The sequence below is a fragment of the Euwallacea similis genome, chromosome 9 (assembly GCF_039881205.1).
Source record: "Euwallacea similis isolate ESF13 chromosome 9, ESF131.1, whole genome shotgun sequence".
Lineage (NCBI taxonomy): Eukaryota > Metazoa > Arthropoda > Insecta > Coleoptera > Curculionidae > Euwallacea > Euwallacea similis.
This window is the reverse complement of record NC_089617.1, coordinates 5,112,857-5,139,908: the sequence shown is the minus strand read 5'-3', so window position 1 is coordinate 5,139,908 and position 27,052 is coordinate 5,112,857. Positions and strand designations below refer to the sequence as shown.

Sequence of the window (27,052 nt, the reverse complement as noted above, 5' to 3'; positions counted from 1 at the left end):
CTGCGTGTAGGTACTTACGACATTTTTTCAATGAATTTTAGAAATTTACTAACAATGAAAATGCGGAAATTAAGTTATGTTATTGGGTATATGCAGTTTTATCGCTGTAATTGAAATCATTTTTCCAATGGTTTATTGTTTAAGTCACTTCCAAATACCCATCTAAGGACATATGCAACAACTAGATATAGCCCGTATTGAAGATTTATTTTTATAGGACAATAACAATTGTATAATCACCATATTTCGTTTGAAATGCGCCACGTTCGATTGAAACAAAGCGCTCGATGTTCGGCCGGTTTATTTTTAGCCGAAATCGTGTTTAGCGTGAGTTAATTATAAACGGTGGATATCTATTTAAGCACACTGGGGCCCAAATAGACGAAATAAGCCTACGCCACAGTTTTAAAGCCCGAAACGCTCTAGCGAAGCCTCTATTTGTAAATCGTTACGAAAAATGGATTTATTTATAATAAAGATTTTCTATTTTTATCCGCAACCTTGGCAATTTAACATTCCGCGCTCGGTTGCCACGTGGTGCAAACTGTCGGCGATAAGGCCATTCTAAGAAAGATGAGGTGAGCAGATTAAATAATTGCCGGTTTTATGTATAAAAAGTGGCAAAAGTGAAAAAGTGGAGTACTAGAACAAAGTTGCGTGTTTCTTGACACAATGGCGGAATTTATCACATTTAAGATTAATATCCTTTTTTTTAGGTCCTATTTACCACGTAATAAACACACCTTCCTTGAAGACGACCATAAAGACAACAAACAGTTTAAACACGTGCCAATGATGTTCGCACTAATGATGAGTGGCGATGTTGGGATGGTCACCTGAGAAATCCCTACACTCAGTTACACCACTGGCGTTCGAGCCACATACTAACTTTTCTGATTAAAGAGAAGGAAATAGCGGGCATTTTAGTAGGATAACAAAGACGGAACATTCAACGTAGTTCGCTATGCGCGGCGCTGTCGGCGCTTCTATCAATATGTGCAACTCGGCAACGCTGCTATGTTATTCGCAGTCCTGTGGCGTGTACGTATACCCATATATCCGAGCGTAACTGCGACCGAAATGACCTCACGACACAATAAACTTCGTCAACAGCAGGAATTAATTAACATCGTGTCATTTTTTTACTAGTGTACAGTGTTTCCTATCGGTGGTGGTGCGGTTCAGTGTCAGGTACCGATGTCCTGGGCAATAACCAACAACAAACAGCAGGGGATGGCCGACGGCGAGGCGGCCGAGCGGGAACTCGAACAGCAAATCTTGCAGATCAAGAAACAACAACAGCTGCAACATCAAATCCTGCTGCAGCACTTCCACCAGCAGCAACAGCACCTCGCCGAACAGCACGAGCAACAACTCAGACGGCACCTGGAGGAGTTCTGGGAACGTCAGAAACAGCTGCAGGAGATCAGGCAGCGGGAGCAACTCGAAGCCCTCAGGAAGAAGGAAAAACATGAGGAGAGCGCGGTGGCCTCTACGGAGGTCAAGCAAAAGCTGCAGGACTTCCTGAGGCAACGGAGATCGGGCAATTCGAAGATCGCCCGTCCAGACAATTCCTGCTGGTAAGTTCAAAGGTTCTTATTGCGCTGTTAGTACCGCAGGCGTGTTTGTAAACAAGCCGGATTTTTGCTTAAATTGAACGAGATAGTACCTCGCATAGTACCATTGCATTTCAAGGTTTTCATCTTTATACAGGCGGCTGCGCTTAATTTTAACAAGAACAATTACTAATAACAGGAACGCCTCAGCTTTTTCGTGTTTTTAAAGGAACAATCCAAAAATGTTGTGTTGGGTACACATATTTGAATAACAAAGACAAATAAACATAGACTGATAGGGCTGATAAGAGGTCCGCGGGTGTTAAAAGGTGCATTACATTCATTCAACAACTCATCAGTTATTCCAACAAAGTTAAGAGGTTCTCTTTAGTCAGCAGAAACACTAAATTTAAACTGCCAAGAATGTAATAAAAGAGGTATCAAAATCCAAATACTATAGAGAACGTCCTCCATGGCAATGACTCCTTTCCCTCTTTGTTTGATTTTTACTTGATAGAGGAAATTATTAATAATTAGGGGTTTTTGGAGTTTGTTGATTTACTTAAATTGTTACTTTCATGCAAAGGCCATGGTTGGTTTATTAAAAGAATCATTAACTTACATGATTTTTCATGACAAAAACGCCAAGGACCTAGCCTCCTAACATCATTGGAGCTAAAATCCTATGAGATTATTTCTTATTTCCTGCTGTTGCCAGTTACCATCCTGAAAGTTTATTTGATTACTATAGGAATATCTATTTGATGTCAAGGTTCATATTGCAGAATACTGTTTTCCACTCTAATCCACTGATTTGAATCCAAAACAAACCTTGGACACTTCAGTTAGTGACTCAAACGTCTTTAAAATTCAGTTCAAGGTATCTTCATTTAGGGCAATAACCCCATCCATCATTTTCAGTTATTTCATAAATTAACTCAAAATCCCCTCTGTAACTATTTAGACGAATTTTGAGAATATTTTGTTATAAAATACAAATAATCTTTTTTAGGCACCTGCATTTTATATGTGGGACAATCACCCAGATATTTTGATGTTCAAGTTCAAGATCCCTATTTTAAGGAGATTCATGGAATTTCCAAGATTTTTTTAGGTGTTTTAACGTCCACAATCGCAATCTACCCTGTGATTTTAAATTCAATATACATATATATTTTGATTGTCAGAATATTTGAGTTTTAAACACAGTTTTTATGTTTAAAACTAGTTATTTTTGAACTGTAAATTTTACTAAATTTTAAATGAGGTTTAAGGTTTTCAACTTTGATTAAACTCATTGTGTTTTAAACATTGTTTAAATCTGCATCTTAACTAATGCTTTGCTTTCTTTAAAAAAATTATTATGAAAATATTGCCACTATTAACTCTTAGGTGGAGTGTGATGGCAATTGTCTGATCGGTAAATTACTGCAAAAATACTTAACCAAGACGAACAAGTTGTATTGAATTTGTTCGGAAATGTATGAATTTGGCCAATAAATTCAATGATTACAGAAACAGTGACATATGTGGCGCAAAGGACAGTTCATACTTTTGGCATATAAAATGGAATTGTCCGGTAATTTATCGGACAACTACGTAGACAAGTAAAACATTATTCCACTGTTTAAAATTGACTAAAATTATCCGATAATTTACCGATCCAATATTCGGACAAGTAAAATATATTTTCTTAACTGGACATTTTACAACCGTACTATTAAGGTACAAATATAATGGTTGTTTATCATTTATATTATGTTGCAAGTAAATCTCCTCCCCATCCGAAAAGGGAAATGAGAAGTACGGGTCGAGTCCGAACGTTTTAAAAAGAACACTGCAATGTCATAGTATTCCAACTTAACTAATTGATATGAGTGTGGTAAAATGCTCATGTAGCGGTGTTCTTCTTAAAGTTTTCAGACTCTATTCTAGAGCTCGGGTCTGGAGGATATCCGATTTATTCACCCCATTTATGTATTGCCTTTAATCATCTTAAAAATTAGCCTAAAGCTTGTTTTATATCAGTTATACAATTTTTTGTGCAAGCCATTGAATTGGCCTGGACCCAATGGGGTTCAAAACTCAGTTTCAGCAAAATTACTCAGTTTTTGAAGTACTTTAGATCTTTCAAAAGCTGACCTGAATCAACCTAAACCGTGATAGAAACAAATACCTCAATCAGCACAACTTTCTGGACCAAACCGCACCTCTAAATAACCATCAAATTCACTTGCTTATTATTTAAGGGTCGCGAAAACACATTACAAAAGGTCAAGGCTTTTAGGCATGTGCGTGGCCCGCTTACACCAGCGGTTATAGGGATTTAACGTACTAGGAAATTTTCACCCTTTTCCAGCTGTCCATTCAAGCTCGTGTCAGGGGCAAATTTAATGATATCCGAGAACGACCGCTCTAACCCTTGGGTTTTAATAATAATTGGGTACATTTCAAACTGAAAACAGGATACGGCGGAAACTCGTTTCTCCGTTAAGCATCAAGCATGTCAAATTACAGCACACTATCTCGTCAACTGCCAGCTAGTTTTAATTCACTCACTTATCTACCTACGAGTTAAAAATAGACGGGAGGGCAATTAAATAAGCTATAAAAATAAAAATACGGTCTGTTATTGTGTGTAACCTTCGCCTTCCTAAATGTGAACATGAGCTTGTTCTAGTGGCGCGCAACTGCATTGATTGGATTATGTATTGAAGAACAATTCCACTACGGTAATAAATTATGACGGACTTTAGAAAATGTAATCGTTAATCGCCTCTCCCGGGCTTCGCTTTTTTTATTCCCCCAAACACGACAAAATATGGCATCAAAGACCAAAAATCTCAAGCGAGCAGGTTGGAAATGGCGTTGCCACGACGACCGGAAATTCACTTTTGACCTTATTTAATAAAAGCGTTATTTCTAAGAAAAGACCATAGAAAGCGAAATGTTTTGTTATTTGTATCAGATCAGGGAACGAAAGTTCAAGGCCTCATTTTTTCGTTGACTGCCTGCGCACATATAAGTCCAAGAACAGCAGGTCTGGTCAACGCGCCGGCCCGCCGGTTGCATTCCCAGTAAATTATGCCGCCACCCCCGGGGCGAATAACAATTGACGTCGCAGAACTAAAAATAGACCAGCAACCTGTTTGCAGGGGCGGCAGCCGACAAAACCACTAGACCGCGCCTCAACACAAATAAACAAAGAGCCAACGAGGACGCCACTGTTTCGCCCTCGCGCTTCTAAATATAGAACAACCCCCAGTAAATGCGGGGGCGTGCGTGCCATATTCGATTCTAATATGGACGGCGGTTTTGCAGGAATTAGAGTGCTTGAAAGTTTTATTTAAATCAAATTAGCGAGGAAAAGATCAGATTTTGAGGACCCGAATTCGACTTCCAAAAGCTTTAAAGATCACAAAGACTCTCCATTATGAAATTATGGGAAATTTTAACATCATATGTAGCTTCCTGCTAAGACAGCTCTGTTTCTTTAAATTGAGCAACCACTCTAGGAAGTGAAGTAATCATCTTTATGCGAAGAGCGAAATCACTGGTGAATTTGAGTGAAAACCCGTACCATCTTAACTTAAAGGAATTCCTCCAATTTATTTTTTTCCATTAACTTTGTTTTCTCTATTTTTCCCTCCATTAGTTCAAATTTTACTCACTTGTGTCTCACTTATCATTTAGCGTCCTGTCGTGCAGATGCAACATTTCTTGCACAGATAAATCAAATCTCAAGTAGGGGCTGAAGTGTGTCAAACATATCTAGGACAAATTCATCAGGTGGTATCTATTCGTTAAATATTTGATGGCAGGTAGCGAATGACTTAATTAATGCCCTGCGTTTACGGCCTACTACCAAGTTTTTTTTAACTGATTACCCTCCTCTTGCTTCTCGTACCCACTGGAAGCAGCAAAAAAATAATTTTATATACTTTAGGACGACGGAATTGTATATACTTCTAACTAGATCAAGGTGTCGCGGCTAAGTGGACTTTCTATGATTAAACATATGTATACATGGTGTTAGTAAATAAGTAAGAAAGATTTTAATGGGTGATTATTGAGGTTTTTTTGAGTAAAAAAGTTCATATAAACTCAAAACGCTTAGTTTCCAAGATACAGAGCGTTAAAGTTCTTGTAAGGCCATGCCATGACATATTTTTAAGGAAAAAGCACGCCAACGATGTTTTTCAAACGTTTCATTAATTGTTAACATAAAAGACCTTTTAGTATTTTGTTGTCGCTCATGTAGCCGTTTTCAAGATAAAAAATTATTTCAATGAATACGCCAGTCAATGAGGCGAAGAATAGACTCTTGTGTCACGGCTGAGGGCAGTCATTTTCGACATTTATTACAATTATACTTAGTTTTAAAATAATTTTTGTCTTTTTTGTTAACAATTAATGGAACATAAGAAAAAAATCGTTGGCGTGCCTTTTTTTCTTTAAAAATATGTTATGGCATAGTCGTATAAGAATTTTAACACTGTATCTTGGAAGCATTTTCGGACCTGGGTTTATATGAATTTTTTTACTTAAAAAAAACCCAGCAATCATCCATTAAAATCTTTCGCACTTATTTACTAACACTGTATATGTATTCGCAATAATTGTTCTTTTCTTTTTCTCTGCGATAAAACGAATAGAGAGATGATCTAGGGAATTATCCACACGATGTTAAAAAATATTCTGTAATTTCGGTCTCTAAAAAATTACATAGTAGGAATTGGTTTTTACAACAAAAAGCGTGACACTATCCTGAACTATAATTTTTCTCGCTCTACAAGCCAAAAAAAAAAGTTATCCAACATCGGACGATAAAAACAGATTATATAGGAGTGTTTCGCTTTTAAGTGAGCCACATTATACATAAATATGTATATGGGGAATTTTGATAATTTTATATTTACAAAATATAGGGAAATTACTAATTTTTGTATATAATGAATTTTATACTATGAGTCATTATTCTTTGAAAGCTTTACTGACACAACTTGTATCTGTCAATAAAATAACCATGTTATATTATCAAAATAGCCACCATTCTAATCTACTGCACAAGTATCTTCGCAAATGTGATAATTCACAAGTACTTCTGCTTCAAATTACTTGGAAAATTTACAGAAAAATCATTGTAATTGTGTAAATAACCAAGTCCACGTCAAATAGAAAATTACTTTAATTCATAAGGATGGTTCAGGTTGAAACATACATGGTTTATTTGGTTAATACTCGGCTTATCCCTCCAATCATATGCATGAAACAGTATAATCTTATATTATTGTCTCTAATTAATTAGAACCAACTTTTACCCGCCGTGAGTAGAAACCCTCTTGATGCTAAGTATTAAAAACTAAGAAGCAACCGTTTGTTTACCTCCTCGAGAAAAAGTTTATTAAACATTAATTTGCTTACCATTAAAGTGCTGATAGTAGCCTAATCTCGAGTGGACATTTTCGATATGTACTACTAAAATTAATAATTTGAGGTGAATACTTTTAATTTTTTTTTTCAATAAAATTTAGTTTCTGCTTAAGAAAATAAGATTATGTATGAACTCCGCCCTAACAAAAGCAACTTCGGCTTAAAACAATGTGCATATATACGTAGAAAGTTAAAAATACCGACTTAACATGTGGTATAAAAATTCACATTGAGTCACGAACGCTCAGTTAAAAGCGGACATTTCTATTAATGAAATTTCCTATTTTTAGTTTGGGTCGCGTTTATTTTTAAACGCTATCTGTCCACAACAGCGTAATCGCGATGTATCTCTCATGTTATGAGCGGGAACAAAGACAAAGCAGGCCTTTTTGTTTTGGCTTGAAATTCGCAGGGTCGTTCGCCTCCTATGCGCAAGTGCCGCACTTTTTTTTCAGGAATTGCTCACCTTTGGCGCTCACTCAAACGAATAAATTATTACCGGAGAGATAGATGGGTCTAAATTTAACCGGCCCGGTCAATCTATTACTACATCTAATATAGATGGGTTTGAAGCGTGTCGTTTAGATTTTATTGCAGCGTATTTTCGGAGCCAATCAAAACAGTTGCAATATTTATTTTTTCCCTAATTATAACACAGGCGTGTTATAAAATTATTATTTATTTAGCTTTGGCAACGAAAGTAGGTCATTAGTTTGAATTAAGACACGCAATCGTGAATACGTTATTGAGGGAAAAGAGCCCTTTCAAACCACGTCGAGAGTGGTTGTAAAAATTTCCTATGCACTGACGTCAGTGGAAGTGGGGTATAATTAGGATTCTGCCAACCCAGGTGTTTGTACTTGGAGCAGGTTCAAGTAAACAGTAAAAAATTGAATCCATTAATCATACAATTATTTTCCTACATTTTATATTTACAACTTACTAGAGAAGTGGATCATTTACACTTGAATATCGGGCTTGTTTTGCAGAAGAAATCGCCTTGGAATTACAAAATTCTAGCGCTTACTTCATTGGAAGAAATAATTTCAGTCATGCAAAGGCTACCTACCTTGAGTTTCACATGCTCATAAAAATTGGGGAAATCTCTCTCTGTGGGACGCTTTAAGCTGACTACAAGCTAAAAAGGGTCCTTTGCATATATCGAAAAATTAAAGCTTATCGTTAGGCCTGATTTATCATTTATGTATAAAGAAGCTCCTTATTTCCTTTACAAGCATTGAAGTTACGGCTTCCCAATCAACTTAACTGCATGTTCCAAACTGACAATACAAGGTTTATTTTGTCCTTGTGGAATGGTTATTCTATTCTACCTAACAAAATTAAAGAAAAGCAGTTATAAACTCTTATTTTTCATGAAAATTGAAATGGAACATTGTGCTTTTAAGGAAAACAAGAAAACGCCAAAAATGGCTGTAAGCGGTAAAACTTTTGTCATTTGTCAAGTAAATGTCTATCGGTCGTTCTAGGTGGCGATAGGATCGTTAAATAGATCCAATTTATAATTAGTGTCCTTATTTATTTTATTAACTTAGAGAAAGAAAGCTAATGTGTGATCGAAGTGTAGTCCGATTATACAATTGAAGTTCATAACTGATATTCACGTTGCGTTTGGATCAGAGAACAGGACAGTCTTGCAAACAGAAATGGACTTTATAATTTTGTATTTAATTTTTTTTTTAACTTATTATATCTAATTATTTATTTACACTTTTAGTTAAAATTTTTAGCCCCTCGTATATTTAGTAATGTAAATCCAAATACTTGCAAATTGGCCTTGTAAGCAGTGTAAACCTTTTTGTGAGTTTTAAGCAAATTCAGTAATACATTTTTTTTTCAACAGGATAATTCTTTATTTCTGTAGTAATCGGAAAGCTTCAGAAAATGTCTTTTCTTATTTCAGTAGCCGATTCTTTGATAATTTTCTTCTTGACCTCTTAATCATTGTCTAGAAAATATTGATTAAGTTTAGCGTAATGCCAAGGTGTAATAATTAATATACCTACAAGCAGTACACACACACAATACCCTTTCATTCTAATCTGTGCTACAACACCTCAGCCGACAATTTCATTATGTACAATGTTTGCTAGAAATGTTCTATTATCATACCTCACAAAAATTTACGCTTTCTTCCGTGTGTTTGGTTTGTGATCAAAAGTATGATTACGAACTAATTTACTTGCGTATACATATATCCATATTTCCTACCGATTAACGATGTATAATATATACAACTCATTATTTAAAACATTCACTTAACGTGTAATGGAAATATTTATTGATACAATTTATTGAGAATTAAAATCAGCCTTGACGAGGTGTACCTATCATTTCCACAAAAGCATGCAGGTTATTTTTATCATTAGTTAATATGCGATTACGTAGCTTGTATGGGTATTACACATTGTACCTTGTAGAGTTTGTATATCGACTCGTCCGTAGAACAGATACGAGTTTTCAATTAAACCAGCACAATGCTTTATAAATAGAGAACAATAAATCTATACCTGTAAGAACAATGAACTTGCAGTTCATGCGGAATCAAAATTTCATTTCGTAGATTGGTAATTATTTCAGTTAGATGAGGTGATTACCTTGAGCTTGAGAGTTCCAGGAAACTTGCTTTTTGAATAATTTAGTAGTGACAATTAGTTTCCGGAATTCATTGTTGTTAATGTTAATAATTGGGAGTTTCATGTTCTTTCTATAGGTACTGCAATTGCACCATGATTTTTCCGTAAAATTGCTATTGCGTGCAGCAAATTTATTTTTTTTATATATATTTGTAACGTGTACTCGTCAGCCACGTATGTGATTTGCCAGTAAACTTATCGCTCCATCGTTGACCCCATTGGTCATTAATTTTAAATATTGATTATTCTGGATTTTCAAAGCCAACATAGCCGCAAAGTATTCGGCCCTTATCTGAACTATGCCGCAGTAATGATGGTCGAAGTCTTATCAAATAGTTCAATACGTTTCAAGGTTAAAGTCAAGCTTAAAGTCATCTTGGTACCAAAGTGACTTTAGCGTGACTTAGCTAAATATAGACATCATTATGTACACTAGAAATTGCAATTTGTTGGTCTCTATCCTTATCGAGTCCAATTTGTATTCAAACTTTATTGAATCGAACGTATTCGTCTTTTTTTCGTTTCAGGTCGGAAGGCATGGATACAGCATCAGACTCCTCGACAACGAATAACGATTTTCCATTACGAAAAACAGGTAAAGGTCTATTGTCTGATGGTGGTGTGTCATTCAAATAATTTAATGACTCCCCAAGGGGCGTATGCGTATATGCGTAGATCAGACGTCAAATAGCTTACGAACCTTTATGTGGTAATGTACATATGTACCAATATTTGAAGCAATTTTGAACAAACTATATGTATATTTTTGGAATTAGTCTTCTTCAAAACTGGTATAACATATTAATCGTACATGAACACAAATTCATATGCTTCAATTAAATGATTGATAAAGATCCATTGACTTCGATGATCTGCAGTTTAGTTCTAACTTGCCTTAGAAGACTGTGGATGGAAGTATCTTTAATAGAACAGCTGAACATTTTACAACGCAGCTGTTTTTCGGTGTAAGTTTCCCAACTCTGGTCATATGTTCTGCGACTAAATAAAGCCCAAAAATGATCGATATATATATATATATATATATATATATATATATATGTAAATGATCAGAGTGAAGAAGCTCACATCAAAAAATAGATACGTCGTAGGAACTACCATAAGATCAATGAAATTGAAATAAGCTCCATTCAAAGTTACTTAGAACTCAATTGCGGGCTATCGAATACAATGGACCTTTATCAATCATTTTACTTAGACTTGTGAATTTTTATTCATGAACGATTAAGTTGTCAAACCAATTTCAAAATCAACTTATTCTTAGAACATACATATAGAGTCCTTCGAAGATTGTCTTAAAAGTTCTGTTGCATACATTATAACAACCAGAGAGAAAAAACTGGACGAGGTAATCGCCTGATTATTGTAGTGACCTTTCACGCGAAAGGGTTGAAAAAAGGTTCTAGAATTGTTATTACGTGATTAGCATCAGGTGCAGTAGTTAAAAGATTAATGGACAAGTACAAAGTACAACCCTAAACTGCATGATTTTATAAATTTTATACCTATTTATACCCTTAATACTTTGTCTAGAATTTAAGGCAAGAGCCTCAGAAAGCTGCGAGTTATTTATGTATATAAATTACAATTTTGTGTGTCAAGCTTCAGGGTTGTAATAAAATTAATAAATCGATAAATAATATCATCGCTCTTAGGTATGGCGATTTCCATTAGAATACGCTAATCAATCCACGTTGACTTATCTTTTTAGCTGCTTGTCGCGTATCCATGCAAACTAATTACGGATTGACATTGTGACATGGAAAAAACTTCGAATTTTCGTTGTAATGTCTTTAAAAACTACAATATCGCGATGTTACAGCCTCCGAGCCTAACCTGCTCAAAGTACGCTTAAAACAACGCGTCATGGAACGTAGAAGTAGCCCAATGAGTAAAAGACTTCCGCCATCGCTCAAGAAGAAGCTTTTGAGCTCCTGCCTGCCGCCCAGCGAATCTCCGCCCCAAGAACCACCCAAGGTAATATATGACCGTTCGGAAAAAGCTAAGTTTTAATGGTAAATGTGCAGGAGTTGAGTCCACCGTGCGAAGCCGAGGAATGTCAGCGATTACCCCTGTTTAGCAGTCCCTCGATGCCGAACATCTCGTTGGCGGCCCATCACGTGCTGACGCCAGATCTGTCAGAGGCGGCAGTAAGGGCGGCGTGCACCGCCCGCCTGGGAATGCCTTTGACCGGGCAGATGTTGCCCGGTACTTTGCCTTTTTATCCTTCATTGCCTGCTATCGATAGCGAGCATGAAGAGACACCTCTGGATACAATTAGTGAATTACAGGTGAGTGATTTCTGGAGAAGCCCCGAGGGCTGCGTTAAAATTGGCGCCCTAGGCACATATTTTTTGCCTCCCCATTGCTTCCATCTCTGGGAAATCAGAGCTGTACTAAGCTGAGTTTAAACAAACATCCAATCTAGGAATACCAATAGCTTTAAAAAATCGTGATCGTCCCTAAAATGAAGTAACTCGACTTGGTTTTTGACGTACTCAATTTATAAATCTTTAGTGTCATCCAATTATCCTTTTCCAGAATTTGTTCGTTTTCCAAGCATTGCAATTTAACCACTGTCTGAGAAGATGCAAGTCTGATCTCTGTAATTTTTTTCCAGAATTGTTTATGTTCATTTAACAGGACTCCAGACACGAATCTTTAAGCTTTAGACCCTCTTATGGTTGTTTATTCTGGCAATATCTAGGAGTCCAATAAGTTTTTAAATTGGAGTGATTGAGATTCCAACACATGTCCAGAAATTTTGTTTAGCAGTCTTAATTTGTCTGCTATAAAAAACGAAACGAATTCCGTCAGGTTTCCCATTTAGATTCGATCCGAATCCCCGGAAAAATTAAACTTTCTATGGGATTTTTCTGAGGTTTTGAGTAGAATTTATGAAGAATATTTAGGATCCTTTTCGTGTATCTAATTCGGGAAATAGACAAGAAATTCTCGTCAAGCTGCAGCAGTTGTACTACATTAAAAACAATTCAAATCATGCAAGTGCAATAATGGAGGCCCTGGAGACCTTTATAAAGCTCTGGCGATGTACAAAGTTCGTGTTCACCAAAAGAAAAGTTGCGAAAAATACGCAAGAGGTTTTGACCATAAATCTTATTAGATTGTATGAAAAGGATATTAATATTCACGATCAAGCAATTATTTATATCTCTTCATAAGAATTTCTTCACTAAAAACCATACCTCTCTTGTGAGGGATCAAAATACTTCAATTTCAAACTAAAAAATTATAATAAAAAAAGAAAAATTACGGATTTTGTTTGTTTTTCTCTCATTTTCCACCATCATATCAACCTACCTCTTTCTATAAAGACTATTAAATGAAGACAGAAAATATAATGGACGTATTAATAGCATTCAAAGTCTACTTTACTACTTAGATAGTAGAATCATTGTGTCATAACTTTTGTCGTCTCCTAACTCATATAATAAGCAAATATGGCAATGTAATGCGGAGTTGATGTCGCTGAATATGATTAGATGATATTGACACAGTGCTGGTAAATGAGAGTTTTAACGGTAAAAACAGCAATTTTTCATAAAGATTGCACAAATTTGTGTCTCGAAAGCGACTAAAGATAAAAATTCACTATCGGATTCTCCTTCACTAGAAATTAGGAATTAGGGAACAAAATAACAAATGATAAACTATTTTTGAAGGAACCTCAAGTCCGAGGAGTAATACGACCCTTAGGAAGGACTCAGTCATCCCCCTTGCCTTTGGGCCATCCTCTCCTTCGTGGACCCCTGCCCCCCGAACCTGAGCCGCCTCAGCCACCCCCCGAGGAACAGGAGCAGAGGGATTTAGAGCTTAGAGCCAACGAATCTAGGAGGTAAGTCGATTATAAAGCAGGGGGTGGATTTATGGTAAATCCTCTGTCCAGACGCGCCGCCGCTGGTTCTATTTTCGGACCGGTAGGTGGTCGCCCATACACTTTATCGATTTGGCTATTTTTAGAGGGCGCCTTCAAGGCCGCTCTCCATGGACTTTCTTGAATAATCCGAATTGAGGGAGGCTACGCGACGACACGCTGTTATTACGTGACCGTGTTGTCTAATGGGGGGCTTAAATTGTTCTCATTTACTTCAAATACTTAAAAAAACGAACGAAATTATTGATAAAATAAATCCAATATTTTTTGAAAATTCTAATTAATTGGAATATTATTGTTTCTTTTTTCGTTTCGCGGACATGGACGTGTACCGAATCTCTATTTGATAGGGACCCGTGAACAATTCCAGTCAAATCGGTCTAATAAATATAAGAGATTGGCTCATTAAATGATTTTGCTCTTGTTTCATCCTCAGTATCCGCCCATTATCCCGAGCGCTAAGTTCGCCGGTGGTTCACCTAGGTGCGCCCGATGGGATACCTGCGTTGACCAGGCGTCGGGCCTCTTCTTCCCCCACCACCGGTTTAGCGTACGACAGTCAAATGCTCAAACATGCCTGTGTGTGCGCTAACAACATCCTTCATCCTGAGCATGCCGGCCGGTTGCAGAGCATTTGGTCCAGACTGCTCGAAACCGGATTGGTTTCCAGGTGCGACAGGCTCCGCCCTCGGAAGGCCACCACGCAAGAGCTGCAGCTGTGCCATTCTGAGACGCACGCGCTATTATATGGTACCAGCTCCCTTAACAGGTAAAACCTAGTCAAATTCGAGTGTAGTCGACGATACATTTAGGTTATAAGCATAGGTGAAGGTTTAATTGTTGTTAGTGAGTGTTCGAAATTCCATTTCTATAATGCATTTAGTTGAAAAATTCAAATAAAAGAAGAATTTAAATTTTACGATTTATCGTCAGGGGCGAGTTTCGTATAGTCGATTTTAATCCTTCAAATGCATATACAGTCCAATCGCGATAGTGTGAACACAAAAAATCCTAGGGTAGTTCATACCAACGAGGGTGTTCACAGAAAAGAGGGTGTAACTAAATAAGTTTTTTTAATAATAGTTTATTAATAAATACCAAACCAAATTATACATTTCAAAGATGAAAGAAATCAGTAATTTTTTTTTTGACATTTTTTTGAGAAATTTTTGCCATTACTGCTTGTTCGAGAATCTTTTTAAGAGTGATTATTTCACTTATATTCATTGAATTTTGATTGCACCATTCTATGGCCATATTTAATGCTCTAATTACATCGGAATGGCTAATTTTTTCAATATGTGTACCACTTTCATTGTCATTGTCGCTTTCATCTGAAGAAACATCTTCCAGACCAACAACTGCTTTCTCGTCTTTAGTCCAGTCTTCCACATCTGCAGCACTGTATTCAGCCTAAAATTACAGTTTATCATTATTTTGTCGACCTCGGAGAAACATGTAATCTCATTGTGTATTAACTTACTGGAGCAATTTCTTGTAACAAATTTATTGTATCCTTAATGGCATCAGGGACAAATGCCTTTTCATTCCTTAACTTTAGCTGTAAAATACTTAGAGGAAGGTTATCTTCATCTTCATTTTCCTTATCTCCATCAAAACCTGAAAAAATGTTTTTCCAGCATTTCTTAATAACTGTTACATCTAATTTATCCCATGCTGCAGACAAATGTAGAATTGCATCTTTTAATGAAATTTTCTTGAGAGCTACCGCTATTGCTTCTTCTGATGATACAATAGAACTAAGCAAGCTCTTTCTATAGTACACTTTGGTGAGCCTTAAAATATTTTGATCCATTGGTTGTAATAAAGGAGTAACATTGGGCGGCAAGAATTTGACGAAAATCATCCCGTCTTCAGTTGTTAGTTCTGTTGCTGGTGGATGGGAGGGTGCGTTATCCAAAAGGAGAATTGCTTTCTGTGGCAACTTCTGAGCACGTAGAAAGCATCTCACCTACAAATTAACAATTTTGGAATATTGGCATAAACAGCATATATCACAATGAACACAAGTGATTTTAACTCTTACCTCTGGTACAAAATGTTGAAAATACCATGTCTTGAAGAGGTCTCCTGTCATCCAGGCATTTTTATTGCTTTTATAAACGACTGGGTTAATAAAATTTTTGAAACACCTTGGATTTTTGGATTTCCCAATTACTAGAGGTTTCAATTTATGACATCCTGAAGCATTTACACACCCCATAAATGTCAGTCTTTGTTTTGAAATTTTTAAACCAGAAGCTGTTTTTTCAGCCAATGCGACATACGTTTTGTCAGGTAATAACTGCCAATACAATCCTGTCTCGTCAGCATTGTAAATTTGGTGACAATTTAATTCATGTTCTTCGATCATTCGTTTTAGGTTCTCTTTGAAAGGATCCACTACATCTGGATTGGATGATAATTTCTCTCCTGTGATTTTTAAAAATCTTATGCCACGACGATGCTTGAATCTCTGCAGCCAACCATCACTAGCTGTGAAAATTGTATTCATTTTTAAATCTTTGGAGAGCAACAATGCTTTTTGTTTCAACATATCTCCTGATACTATTAAATTTTTTTCCCTCTGCTTAAGAAACCAGTCGTACAACTTTTGCTCCAATAGCGGAAATGCTGACTTCTTTAAAGTACATTTTTTCGATGGTTTCAACGTGTGAGTCATAGTATCCATAATCAAAATTTTCTTTTTTTTTATCCCACAAATTGTCGATTTTGCTACTCCGTACTTTTTGGATAACATCGTGACAGACATCCCTTTATTATGCTCTTCCAAAATGTTGGCCTTTTCTCTCAAACTTAAAAAGGTTTTCTTTAATTTACCCATCTTGAGCTGAGTATTTACAGGACTATATTTTCTTCTGATACGTACACAATTACACATACACACACGACGTACACAATATTTCGAGACACATAAAAAGAAACTTCCCGCAGCAATAAACAAATGTTACACACGATCACTAGAAAAATGCTGAAGTGTTAAATAGGTTTTAGTAACGAAAAAAAGTACGTCTCGTAGTCTCGTCGGAAACCGAATGTCACATAATATAAAAATGCATCAGGTTCACCCCAAATGCATATGTTTATCTTAAAAAGAATTAATAAACAACATTCCACATCCTTTTCATGCCTACAACCCTTCATTATTTTTCTCACACTTACAAATCTCCAATCACTTTCTTCACACTTACGTTAAAACGAATTGATAAACAAACCCTCATCTTTTATGATCAATGATTTATTATAATCATAAGAGTTGCAAATTTATTCTAAAAATATAAAAGAACAATAATAAATAATAACTACTTGGTATTTATAATAAATGATATGCAATTAATTTATAACACAAGCAAAAACTGAGACAGAAACGTTATAAATGCACTTGTTCACACAATCGAAAGTGCACGCTGTTCACAGTATACGGCGTTCAATGTAAATAATTTCGTGTTCATACCACCGAGCTGTTCATATTAACGCATGTTCACACTACCGCGATTGGACTGTATATATATATTTGCAGGCACAAAGTGGACATGAGCAAGCTGAGTGCTCTTCCCGTGAATGCATTTGTCCGTCTGAATTGCGGAGGAATTGGCGTGGATTCGGACACCACCTGGAACGAGCATTACACCGCGCCTGCAGCTCGCATGGCTGTGGGTGGTACCGTGGACTTGGCAGTACGAACCTGGACCGGAGATATCCGGAACGGGTTTGCCATCGTTCGTCCGCCAGGCCACCACGCCGAACCTCAACAAGCCATGGGTTTCTGTTTCTTCAATTCCGTGGCGATCGCTGCTCGCGTGTTGCAAAAAGAACATCGAGTGCACAAGATACTTATTTTTGACTGGGACGTACACCACGGAAACGGCACCCAGGTGATCTTTTATGATGACCCCAGGGTTTTGGTGATTTCCATGCATCGGCACGACGACGGAAATTTCTTCCCGGGAACAGGTGCAGCGAACGAATGCGGTACCGGGGCGGGGATGGGCTACAACGTAAACATAGCGTGGTCTGGAGGTTTGAGTCCTCCACTAGGGGACGCGGAATATTTGGCAGCCTTTCGGAGTGTGGTGTTTCCGATTGTTAAAGAATTTGATCCGGACGTGATTTTGGTGTCGGCTGGATTCGACGCCACAGATGGACATTTGCCCCCTTTGGGCGGTTACCGCGTTTCTCCCGCTTGTTTCGGTTACATGACAAGACAGTTGATGCAATTAGCACATGGTAGGGTGGTGCTGGCGCTTGAGGGAGGGTACGACTTGACCTCAATATGCGATTCAGCTGAAGAGTGCGTTCGCGTGCTTCTAGGAGATGCTCCCTCACCTATTTCTCCTCTGGAATTGGCACGATCTCCTTGCGCCAATGCCGCCCTCGCATTACAGAAGGTGTTCGCAGTTCAAGCTGCCCACTGGCCATGTTTACGAGAGGCATCCAAGACAGCCCTGTGTTCCTTTACGGACGCTGTGCGTACGGAGAAGGAGGACAAGGAGACCATCACCGCAATGGCCAGCCTGTCGATGCAGCACACCCCCATGGTAACGTCTCCGATTAGCACTCATTCGCCCCCCGCGTTCCTCCCTGGCAGTCCTCACCCGGCTGTGGGTCGTTACCCTGCCTGATGCGATCCGCGGAGAAAGAGGGGGACAGAAATAAGAATGGAACATTCCCTACGGCGCAGTCGCTGCTCAAAGTGACGACGGCCATTTTTAAATTAAATTTTAAGATCAAATCTACCGCAAGTTTATTTTTGTTATAATCTATTTGAAAGATGAAAGTTTTTAATAAAGAGGATAAAATCGTTTTATTTTACTTTATCGATTGTTATTTTTATTTATTATATAGACGAGAAATGTTTATATATTAATGGTGAATATATTTACAGAAATTATATTGAATGTTTCAACAAGGAATCGTGATAATAAAACCTTTTCAAAAAGAAAGTATTGTTGCTGTACTTAAATCCCTTATGCACTAATTTAGTTTGGAAAACCAGTTATTAAGGGGTTAGATGTCAAAATAAAGAATTATATTAGGTTAGTAGGTAACGGGTTAATGAGGTTAATCAATCATAGTGGAAAGAATTCAGTTTGTGTGTGCAAATTTATCATGATTCCTCAAGATTTACATAAAAGAATCTTAACGACTTTTTTAAAGTTCCTATCAATAGCACCAATATCAGTAAACGGAAAGGGTGAAATAATTTGCCCCACATAAGTTAAATATTTGAAATAGCATGAAAAATATATAATGTCCATATTTAACAAATTTACTCAATGGTAAGGCTTAATTCCAAGGTATGTTTATTGCTTTTTAGATGCAAATTTGTTCAAATGTACTATTTAATCAACTGCAAGAATGTATTTGGGACAAACCGCCAAGCATAAACAAACTTTTGCTCATTTTCTAGAAATCTGTTGCAAATTTGGAACTATTATATTACTGTATAGATCATTTTCAATTTCTTGATCATTTTGTTACAACAAAGATACCAATATCTTAAAAATACCTTTATTTTATCTCTAACCATCATCACTGAAAGGAACTATTATTTATGTTCTACGTATAAGGGCAGTGTGAAAAGTGGAATGAGATTCTTACTAAGTATGTGTAATTACCAAGGCAAATATTCTCAGAGCACTTCTTATAAATAATCTGACAGCCCTAAATGCTCGATAATGTTTTAAATACCTATTTCCACTAATAAGATTGTGAGAGAAATCGATTCAACGGTTCTCAGTCAGCTTCCCTCATTGTTATTGATGAGAGTATTAACGGTATTACTGTAATATATATAAAATATATGTATATATACGGTGTATCCGGGTTGAGGACTTACCATTCTTGTAAAACCTTTATTTCTTGGCCGATTTTGACGTTTTTTTTGTTAATTAGACATTCAAATTTGAAATTCTCTACTGGGTACACTGACTCTTCACCCAGAGTCATGACTGACTGCGTGTATTTTTACGGGATCAAATTTCAAAAAGTACTATTAGGACTTTTTTTAGGATAAAAATGAAGACAGATTCTCAAATAGAATGACCTAAAATCCACCTCTATTGATTTTCATTTTCCTGCTATGCAGAGTGTTTGAGAAAATCAATAAAACATGTTTTTCATGTAACCAATTTTGAAAATTGGCACAAAATGTGTGTTAACAACGAAACAAATTAACGAACGTTCGAGAAAAAATGTATTACTAGCATTAAAAAGCTTTAAACTGTTTAAATACTAGAAACCAAACTTGCTACAATAAATTAATGTTCAATTTAATCAAAACTAATAATTTATTAACTGAAATAAAAGAGAAAAAATTTTGTATTTATACTACATATATATTTATATAATATATACATAATATGATATCTATTAAATCAAAAAAAAAAGTGTAAGTTCTTTAAAGCACGTGTCACATATTGAAAAATAATGGTTCTTATACACAAATATTATACACTATTTTTTATTACACGTGCATCAATAATTAATGCTTTTAGGTGTCAAGACCTGTTATGAATATGTCAAAGCGTTGAGACATGTGGGAATACAAATTTTTAATAATGTTTCCCCCATAACCCACACAGGTATTATAAAGACCGTTTTATTAAAGACGTTTTACAATTGTTTGTTTATTGACTTTTCTTGATAATTGACGTTTTACACACGAAATGAATGCATACTGAAATATTTATAGGGATTACTAGGTACATGCTTTGAAAATCTCAAAACTAATTGAAATATAATGGAAATAGGTTTTTTTTATTCATTAACTTAATAATAAGTTAGTCCTTAATCGATGTAGAGTCGTGTATGAGCACGAGGCTTCCAATTTCTCAATTATGTACCTATGTACGTATAGACACGTGCTGCGACACAAACGAGGTTACAAATTGGGGAGGGCGAAAATAATTATATGTGCTAAATTGCAGATATCTAATTATTGGAAGTATCCATCAGCCAACAAGGAACCTCAGTTCAATGTCACATAAAGTCTTTCTGGGCTCTTAATTCTGAGATTTCGCGTTTTTGTGATATTTAATTATCTAGATGTTTTAATTTTAGGTGTATTTTTTGGTAATAATATTACTTCATATTATTATATTTCTGCCACTTTTCACTCCGCCTATTTTTTGCAATTTTGAAGATGTTCTGAATTGAAAGTTCTTAAAAGTGCTTTTCCAGAAGTCCGGGACCTCAACTGAGCTATGTGAATCGACATAGGATCCATATCACTTCGTTAAAGGGAAAAGAGCACATCGAAAACTTCGAAATTTTTTTGAAAACGAAGCGGAAGTACCAACTTTTTGTCACTTTTCAAAGTTTAAACGCTGATATCTCGCGAACATCTGGAGCAATTATCGTAAAAGCAGCTCGAACTAATCTCGATGCGCTCTATGACCCTATATCAACGAATTTAAAAAATCTCTTTTAGCTTCTGAGCCCCAAGGTCATATTAGTATCTATTTTTTATGATTTTACAGCTACTGTTATATGAAGATCTCTAAAAATGCTTTTGCAACATTCTAGGTACTTAATAGAAATATCTAGGATCAATATAAGACCCACATCACTCTATTAAACCGAAAAAGAAAACATCAAACATTTGGATTTGTTGTAATTTACTTTCCAGGATTCAAAAATTCTGTTAAAACATTTTTTCATCGTTATTCATTATATAGACTTTTTTAGGTCGAGTACCTCCAGGGTAGTAAGAACAGAACGAAATAATTTTATTTTAGAAATCAAAGGGAAACGGGCAAAGAAGTTGGATAAGGATCAATGGTTAAAATGTGTGTATGAGGGGGAGGAGGTTGAAGTTGTGATATGATAACTTGAATCCTGAATTTACGTGGCAAATGTATCCAGCAAAATTGGATTAAACATTATAATGATTTGGGTTTAACATAAACGTATTTGGGTCTTTGGTAATGCTGGTTTTACACAGCGCGTAAAGCAACATATTGCTTAGTATAAAAAGTTGGTTTTATGGCAATACCTATTACAATTTATACAGCACATAACAAATAACATAGTAAGTTCATATCTTTTTAACTTTCTAAGTAATTCTTATGCATTATGAGCTGTATAAACCGCCCATAACTTTATCTACCATTCCCTACTTACCTTACCTCAACAGCACAGGACGCTCTTCAGAGGGACCCCATACAAAGAAGGTACATTTTGAAACAATTCTTCTGTCTCACACCTCAATACACTGCTCCAACGATTTAATGAATAATTATCTTGAAATGTATTAATTACACTCTTCAAAATGCAGCAAACAGTTCGATCATTAAACAGAAATTTTCAAAAATATCTTTACTGGAATTCGATGTTGTCAAATTAAGGCCAATAGCAACGTTATTAGCGTCACGTGGTGGCGGTGGTGCCAATTCCGCGTAAAATATAAACCAAATAAACATGGCGACGTAGTTGTTATTATTTCTTTTTATTATTTACAAATTTCTTTTTATTTTATGTTGTTTAAGTTCTTTCTATATAGTTGTAAAGAAAATTGAGGCTCTACGTGATAATACTATTATTTACAAGAAAAATACGTGCAATAGAATGTGATAACGTGCTTCCAAGCGACAATATATCTCATCTTTGTATCATGCTACCTTCCTCCTTAAAGGGAACTCATGAGGGAACTGTTACCTCGTATAACAGTCCCAACTTAGTGGTGGTCCTAAACAGGGTGCCCCTTTACATTAATGCCACCAATGTTAAGGCAGAGAAGTGCAACTCGAGTTCAGACTCAGATAGTGATAGCTATGAAGAGGAGTTTGAAATTGAGTATGACTGCTCTTTGATATATGTAGATTAAGGCTGCATGAGAATTGCTTTGATTTTTAGGGAGTCCCAGACTGTGGTGAATTTTTATATTAAGTCAAAAAAAAACATTAAAAAAGAACTTCTAAGTGGTGTGAATCAGAATGAAAATATTGAGCAAGAAAAGTAAGTAGTTTATAGTGGTTTTAAACTCATTGATAAGTGCATTATTGCAGAAAATCTCTTTATATGAAATACAATCTAGATCATACAATAAAATATGAGGAAATTGACATTAAGTCAGATGATGAAAGTGGAGATTCTCAGTAAGTTATTCAGCTTAAGATCAATCAGCAATTCTCTTTGACTCAAACTTTTAATAGAGTAAAACCAGTTTCAAAGCCACAAAACAATTTGCAAAATATTCTATTCATGACCCACCAGAAAAGGAACATTTTCATATGTTATAATTGTTCCTTTGAAACAGGGAACAAATCAGTTTTAAGACATCACATAAAGAAAACCCATTTAGGCCCTGAAAAAGCTACAACTTACCACTGTTCTTACTGTCCCTATTGGTCCTATTTCAAACACAAGTAAGACAATTAGGTTTAACTGCAAATATCTCCATTTGTTTTAACCCTAAATTTTCAGTTGTGCAATCCATGAAATGACTCATAAACCCAAAGAGGAACGTCCTCAAATCAAATGCCCCCATTGTTCATTCACAGCCTCAAATACCACATCTATTAAACAACACCTCAATAAACATACTAAAGCAAAGATTTATAAATGCCCGATATGCCCTTACACCACCTCTTGGAAAGCGAATTTGACCCATCAGCACAGCTTTTCTCACCAAGGGGAAATGTTCAAGTGTTCAGTATGTGACTTTGAAACCAAGTACAAGTATGGTTTGAAAACACACGAGTTGATCCATGATAGAAACAACAACCTTTGGCTTCAGTGTCCCAACTGCCCTTACAAGACATACAGAAAGGGTCATTTTAAGATTCATGAAATGAGGCATGACAGCACTAAAGGGCGTTGGCACAAATGCCCCGAATGTCCTTATAAGGCACTCATGAAAAAGCATTTAACTATTCATTTGTTGAGGCATGTCCCTGAGGATCAAGTCAAGTGGTTTCAGTGTCCTATGTGTCCTTATAAATCTAATTTCGAGCGTACTTTAAATACTCACCTGTTAATTCATAAGAGTGATGAGGAAATTGATTGGTTTTATTGTTTCAATTGCAAGTTTAAGACTAAAAGGAAAAATTCGTTGAGACATCATATGAAAACGCACCAGAAAATGAAGGAGAGGAGGGAGTTTAAAAAAGGAGGTGCATTAATTGATGACGGTGTGTGTAAATCTGAAAGGTTTTAATTATAGTTATATAGGTTTGTAGTTCAGCAGGGTTGCAATATTTTTTTATTGTGCTATGTGTATTGAGGAAGAATTTTTAGAAGAGTTTTCTTTTAAAATTGTATCTTCATATATTTGGGGGAAGTGTTGCCAAATCAAAAATGTGCAAGGTTTTTTTGTGACTAAAAATAAATTGCCATTGGGACGTCACCAAATAGAACTTGGGTTGTCATAAAAGCTCTACTAAATAGATGATGTTCAGTTGGCCTGCCTAAGAATCAAGGACTACCCGCAACAGCTGTTATGCGATAATCAACTCAAAAATGTAAGATTTGACAGAATTTTCACTTTTGACTTGGTGCAAGATAGACCTCTTAATTTTTTTGTAAGCACATATTGATATATTATTTTATTTTCTTAGATCTATGTTAATCTCAGCTTTTCCAGTTAACTTATGAATATGTAGTGAAGTTCCAAGTATTGGTTTGTTCACCGTATAAAGTTCGCGACTTCGTTTTCGGCTGATTCACAGTGCAGATTTCTTTTTCGCGCCTTTGAAGAGAATTTTAACTAATGTGGAAGATCTACTAAGTGCTGCAATAGTTTGCTTGCTTATTAATCACCTTTTTATCGCTTTATATTCGAATTTATTATTATTATTTTGGTGCTATATTGTATTTGACGGATCTAATATGGATCTGCCCTTATGTATCTAATTTCGCATTATTTACAGTATTCTGAGAGGAATTGCCCCGGCATTGAGAGGCTACGTACGTCACTCATATTTTCTTTCAGATCCCCTTGACTGATTTGTAGAAGTTTTACTGGAAACGGTAACCTTAATAAAACTTTTTTAAATATAATATTTTTTATTAAGATTTAAATTTATCATTTTTTTGCAAAATCTAAATTGCCCTTAAAAATCATTTATTATATATCAAAGTTGTAATATACGATACATTAGTGTGATCCGAACGTCAAGTTTAAAGCAGCTTAGCAAAAAACAGTCAAAAAGAAAATTGATATTTGAATGAGACAATACAATTTCCATTAGAATAATTCCTCACAAGATAGGTTTATATATTTGTAGAAGATTTTGAAGAAATTTTAAATAGAAACCAGCGTGTTCTTCATGTCAGAAATAATTAACTGTCCTCTAAGAAGATTAGGTACAACTAATCTGTCTTTTCTTAAGTAAGTGCTCATAGACTAAATATCGTCACAGAAGTCTCCTGCAAAGTGGTTAATTCCAGATCATTCATGCTGTATTCATTCAATCAGAAGGTTTAGTCCGCTTGATCCTACAACTTATGTTCTGTTACAGGGTTTCTCAGTCATACAGTGGCAACTATGCTTTCCAAATTTCCGGATTTTTCTGTGGTATCGAAACCAGAAGCTCGTTGCTTAGATCTCTCTGATAAGGGGCTTGGGCATCATTCTTATCAGTTGCTTTATTTCTATGATTGCATTGCCTCCTTTAAATTGCGGCGATGTTCAGTAGTATAAACAGGTGGCTAATGAAGTTAGATTTCAAGATTCCGAAAATGTTCCTGCTTCGAATACGCATTATATGGCAATGGATACTTAAAGTGCAATAACATTGAAGGATTTTCCAGTAGACGATGAATCGATGCACACAAGTACTCATATTTTAGTCAGTCTATTAGATTGTTCTGTTCCGTATCGTATTGGTGAAGTACCAAATGGATTCGATCTTGTCTTTTTATAATAGCTATAATGGTTATCATTCCACCATGGGACTACAAGAACTATAATAAAAAGAAGGATAATAATAATAGAAATATACTAAAAAATAACGTTTATACAAATGTATTTGAATTGAAGAGTGCAAAAACATCGTTAACATGGTTGCCGGTGCATCTTAACGTATTAATGTTTATCCTCCACGTTTTGCGTGCCATCTAGGTACAGGACTAAAATAAACAACAAAACGGCGGCAAAACGGCTATTAAAGTTAATTAACCTAACAAATGATTTATTTTGATAATTAATAAAACTTTCGGTGGAAGTCAGTTAAAAATGCTACAGCAGGCCCGTATGAAGCGCGAGCTTGCCAAACTGGCAAACGCCGATTCCAAAGACATTTGCGTCTTCTCTAAAAATGACAATTTGTCAGTCTTAGAAGCTCAAATTTTGGGGCCACCAAACACCCCTTACGAAAATGGCATTTTTAAGGTAATATTCCATGATTCAATCCCACTATCATCACATTTCTATTGACTACTTTAGTTAGAAATCGTAATACCTGAAAAGTACCCTTTCACCCCACCATCAATAAAATTCCTAACGAAAGTGTACCATCCCAATATTGATGACAGTGGACGTATATGTTTGGATTTGATGAAGATGCCGCCTACTGGGGGCTGGAAGCCTAATATAGGGATTGAAGCCCTGCTGATTGCCATTAGGATGCTGCTGGAGAACCCTAATCCTGATGACCCACTGATGGGGAATATTGCAGAAGAATTCAAGCAGTAAGTTTGCATTTTTTTATTTGTTAAGAGAATTTTCATTGGAACTTCCATAGATATAACATGGAGTTTTGTTCAAAAGCACGGGAATTTACCAAGAAATATGCCTCATAAATTAATACATAATTTGTTTAATTCTCAATATTTATAAATAAATTTATATAAAACATAAATAACACTCACTTAGAAGCTCTACGGTTTTGGTCAGTCGCGTCTCCTTGACTGGGTTCACTTCTAATATATAAGCTCCGTCTATTATCTTTGCATTTACCAGCATTATTTTCTTCCTCACACTCCTCGGCAAAGCTACTTCTTGCAGCTTCTGCAAAGGCCTCAGGATACTGCTGTCCCAACTTGGCCTTATGAGCTCTAATTTTCTTGAAGATATAGTCGAGATCCTTTTTCATTTCCACTAGCAGATGGATGTGTCTCTTGAACTCAGGACCAACAGTTTTCAGTCTAGAGGCACTCAGAGCATTACAGTTTGTGAGCATTTCATTGGTTTTCTCGAACCGCTGCAACCTGTCTTAGAAAATTAGCGCTGATATTTAGGAGGTTTTAATACACTTACATTTGCTTTTGAGCCCTTATCATTGCCTCTACATCCAATTGATCCACCATTCCAGCGAGACCCTGTACGAAAACCTCAGGGGCTGTGTAGTTTTGGAAGCATTCTATACTGAAATCGCTGTCGGGGGTGCCTTTTAGATCCTGCATCTTTATTACTACAGGCAAGGATGTTTGTTTATGTTTATTTTAGTGTTTACACATTTTAGGTTAGTGACACCTTGCATTTTCTGCTATATGTATATATATATATATATATGGTTGCCTAATTTGAGATG

The 27,052-nt window shown here is 36.0% G+C and overlaps 5 protein-coding genes across 6 annotated transcripts; 3 read left to right on the top strand and 2 right to left on the bottom strand.

The window, feature by feature from the left end:
* Nucleotides 1-965: 965 nt before the first annotated feature.
* Nucleotides 966-18,520, top strand: LOC136411175 (histone deacetylase 4-like). Of its 2 annotated transcripts, XM_066393646.1 has the most exons (7): nucleotides 966-1,580; nucleotides 10,171-10,238; nucleotides 11,484-11,638; nucleotides 11,689-11,952; nucleotides 13,345-13,517; nucleotides 13,993-14,325; nucleotides 17,098-18,520. In XM_066393646.1, the coding sequence occupies exons 1-7, from the start codon at nucleotides 1,198-1,200 to the stop codon at nucleotides 18,197-18,199; spliced, it is 2,478 nt and encodes an 825-aa protein (XP_066249743.1). In that variant the 5' UTR covers nucleotides 966-1,197; the 3' UTR covers nucleotides 18,200-18,520. The 2 variants fall into 2 exon arrangements, with proteins under 2 accessions (XP_066249743.1, XP_066249744.1); XM_066393647.1 differs by lacking the exon at nucleotides 10,171-10,238 and having other exon boundaries at nucleotides 1,441-1,580.
* Nucleotides 14,365-16,401, bottom strand: LOC136411019 (jerky protein homolog-like). Its single transcript, XM_066393424.1, has 4 exons — nucleotides 15,604-16,401; nucleotides 15,040-15,528; nucleotides 14,736-14,969; nucleotides 14,365-14,424 (listed from the first exon to the last, which is right to left on the bottom strand). Exons 1-4 carry the CDS (start codon nucleotides 16,399-16,401, stop codon nucleotides 14,365-14,367), a joined length of 1,581 nt encoding a protein of 526 aa, XP_066249521.1.
* A 3,453-nt stretch (nucleotides 18,521-21,973) lies between the features above and the next one.
* Nucleotides 21,974-24,529, top strand: LOC136410976 (zinc finger protein Paris-like). The gene is made up of 5 exons (XM_066393368.1): nucleotides 21,974-22,373; nucleotides 22,434-22,535; nucleotides 22,586-22,675; nucleotides 22,733-22,945; nucleotides 23,004-24,529. Exons 1-5 carry the CDS (start codon nucleotides 22,192-22,194, stop codon nucleotides 23,734-23,736), a joined length of 1,320 nt encoding a protein of 439 aa, XP_066249465.1. The 5' UTR covers nucleotides 21,974-22,191; the 3' UTR covers nucleotides 23,737-24,529.
* Nucleotides 24,530-25,724: 1,195 nt separating this feature from the next.
* LOC136410978 (ubiquitin-conjugating enzyme E2 T-like) lies at nucleotides 25,725-26,381 on the top strand. Its single transcript, XM_066393370.1, has 3 exons — nucleotides 25,725-25,911; nucleotides 25,966-26,210; nucleotides 26,264-26,381. Exons 1-3 carry the CDS (start codon nucleotides 25,756-25,758, stop codon nucleotides 26,319-26,321), a joined length of 459 nt encoding a protein of 152 aa, XP_066249467.1. The 5' UTR covers nucleotides 25,725-25,755; the 3' UTR covers nucleotides 26,322-26,381.
* Nucleotides 26,319-27,000, bottom strand: LOC136410977 (kxDL motif-containing protein CG10681). Its single transcript, XM_066393369.1, has 2 exons — nucleotides 26,779-27,000; nucleotides 26,319-26,729 (listed from the first exon to the last, which is right to left on the bottom strand). The coding sequence occupies exons 1-2, from the start codon at nucleotides 26,922-26,924 to the stop codon at nucleotides 26,387-26,389; spliced, it is 489 nt and encodes a 162-aa protein (XP_066249466.1). The 5' UTR covers nucleotides 26,925-27,000; the 3' UTR covers nucleotides 26,319-26,386.
* Between the last annotated feature and the right edge of the window lie 52 nt (nucleotides 27,001-27,052).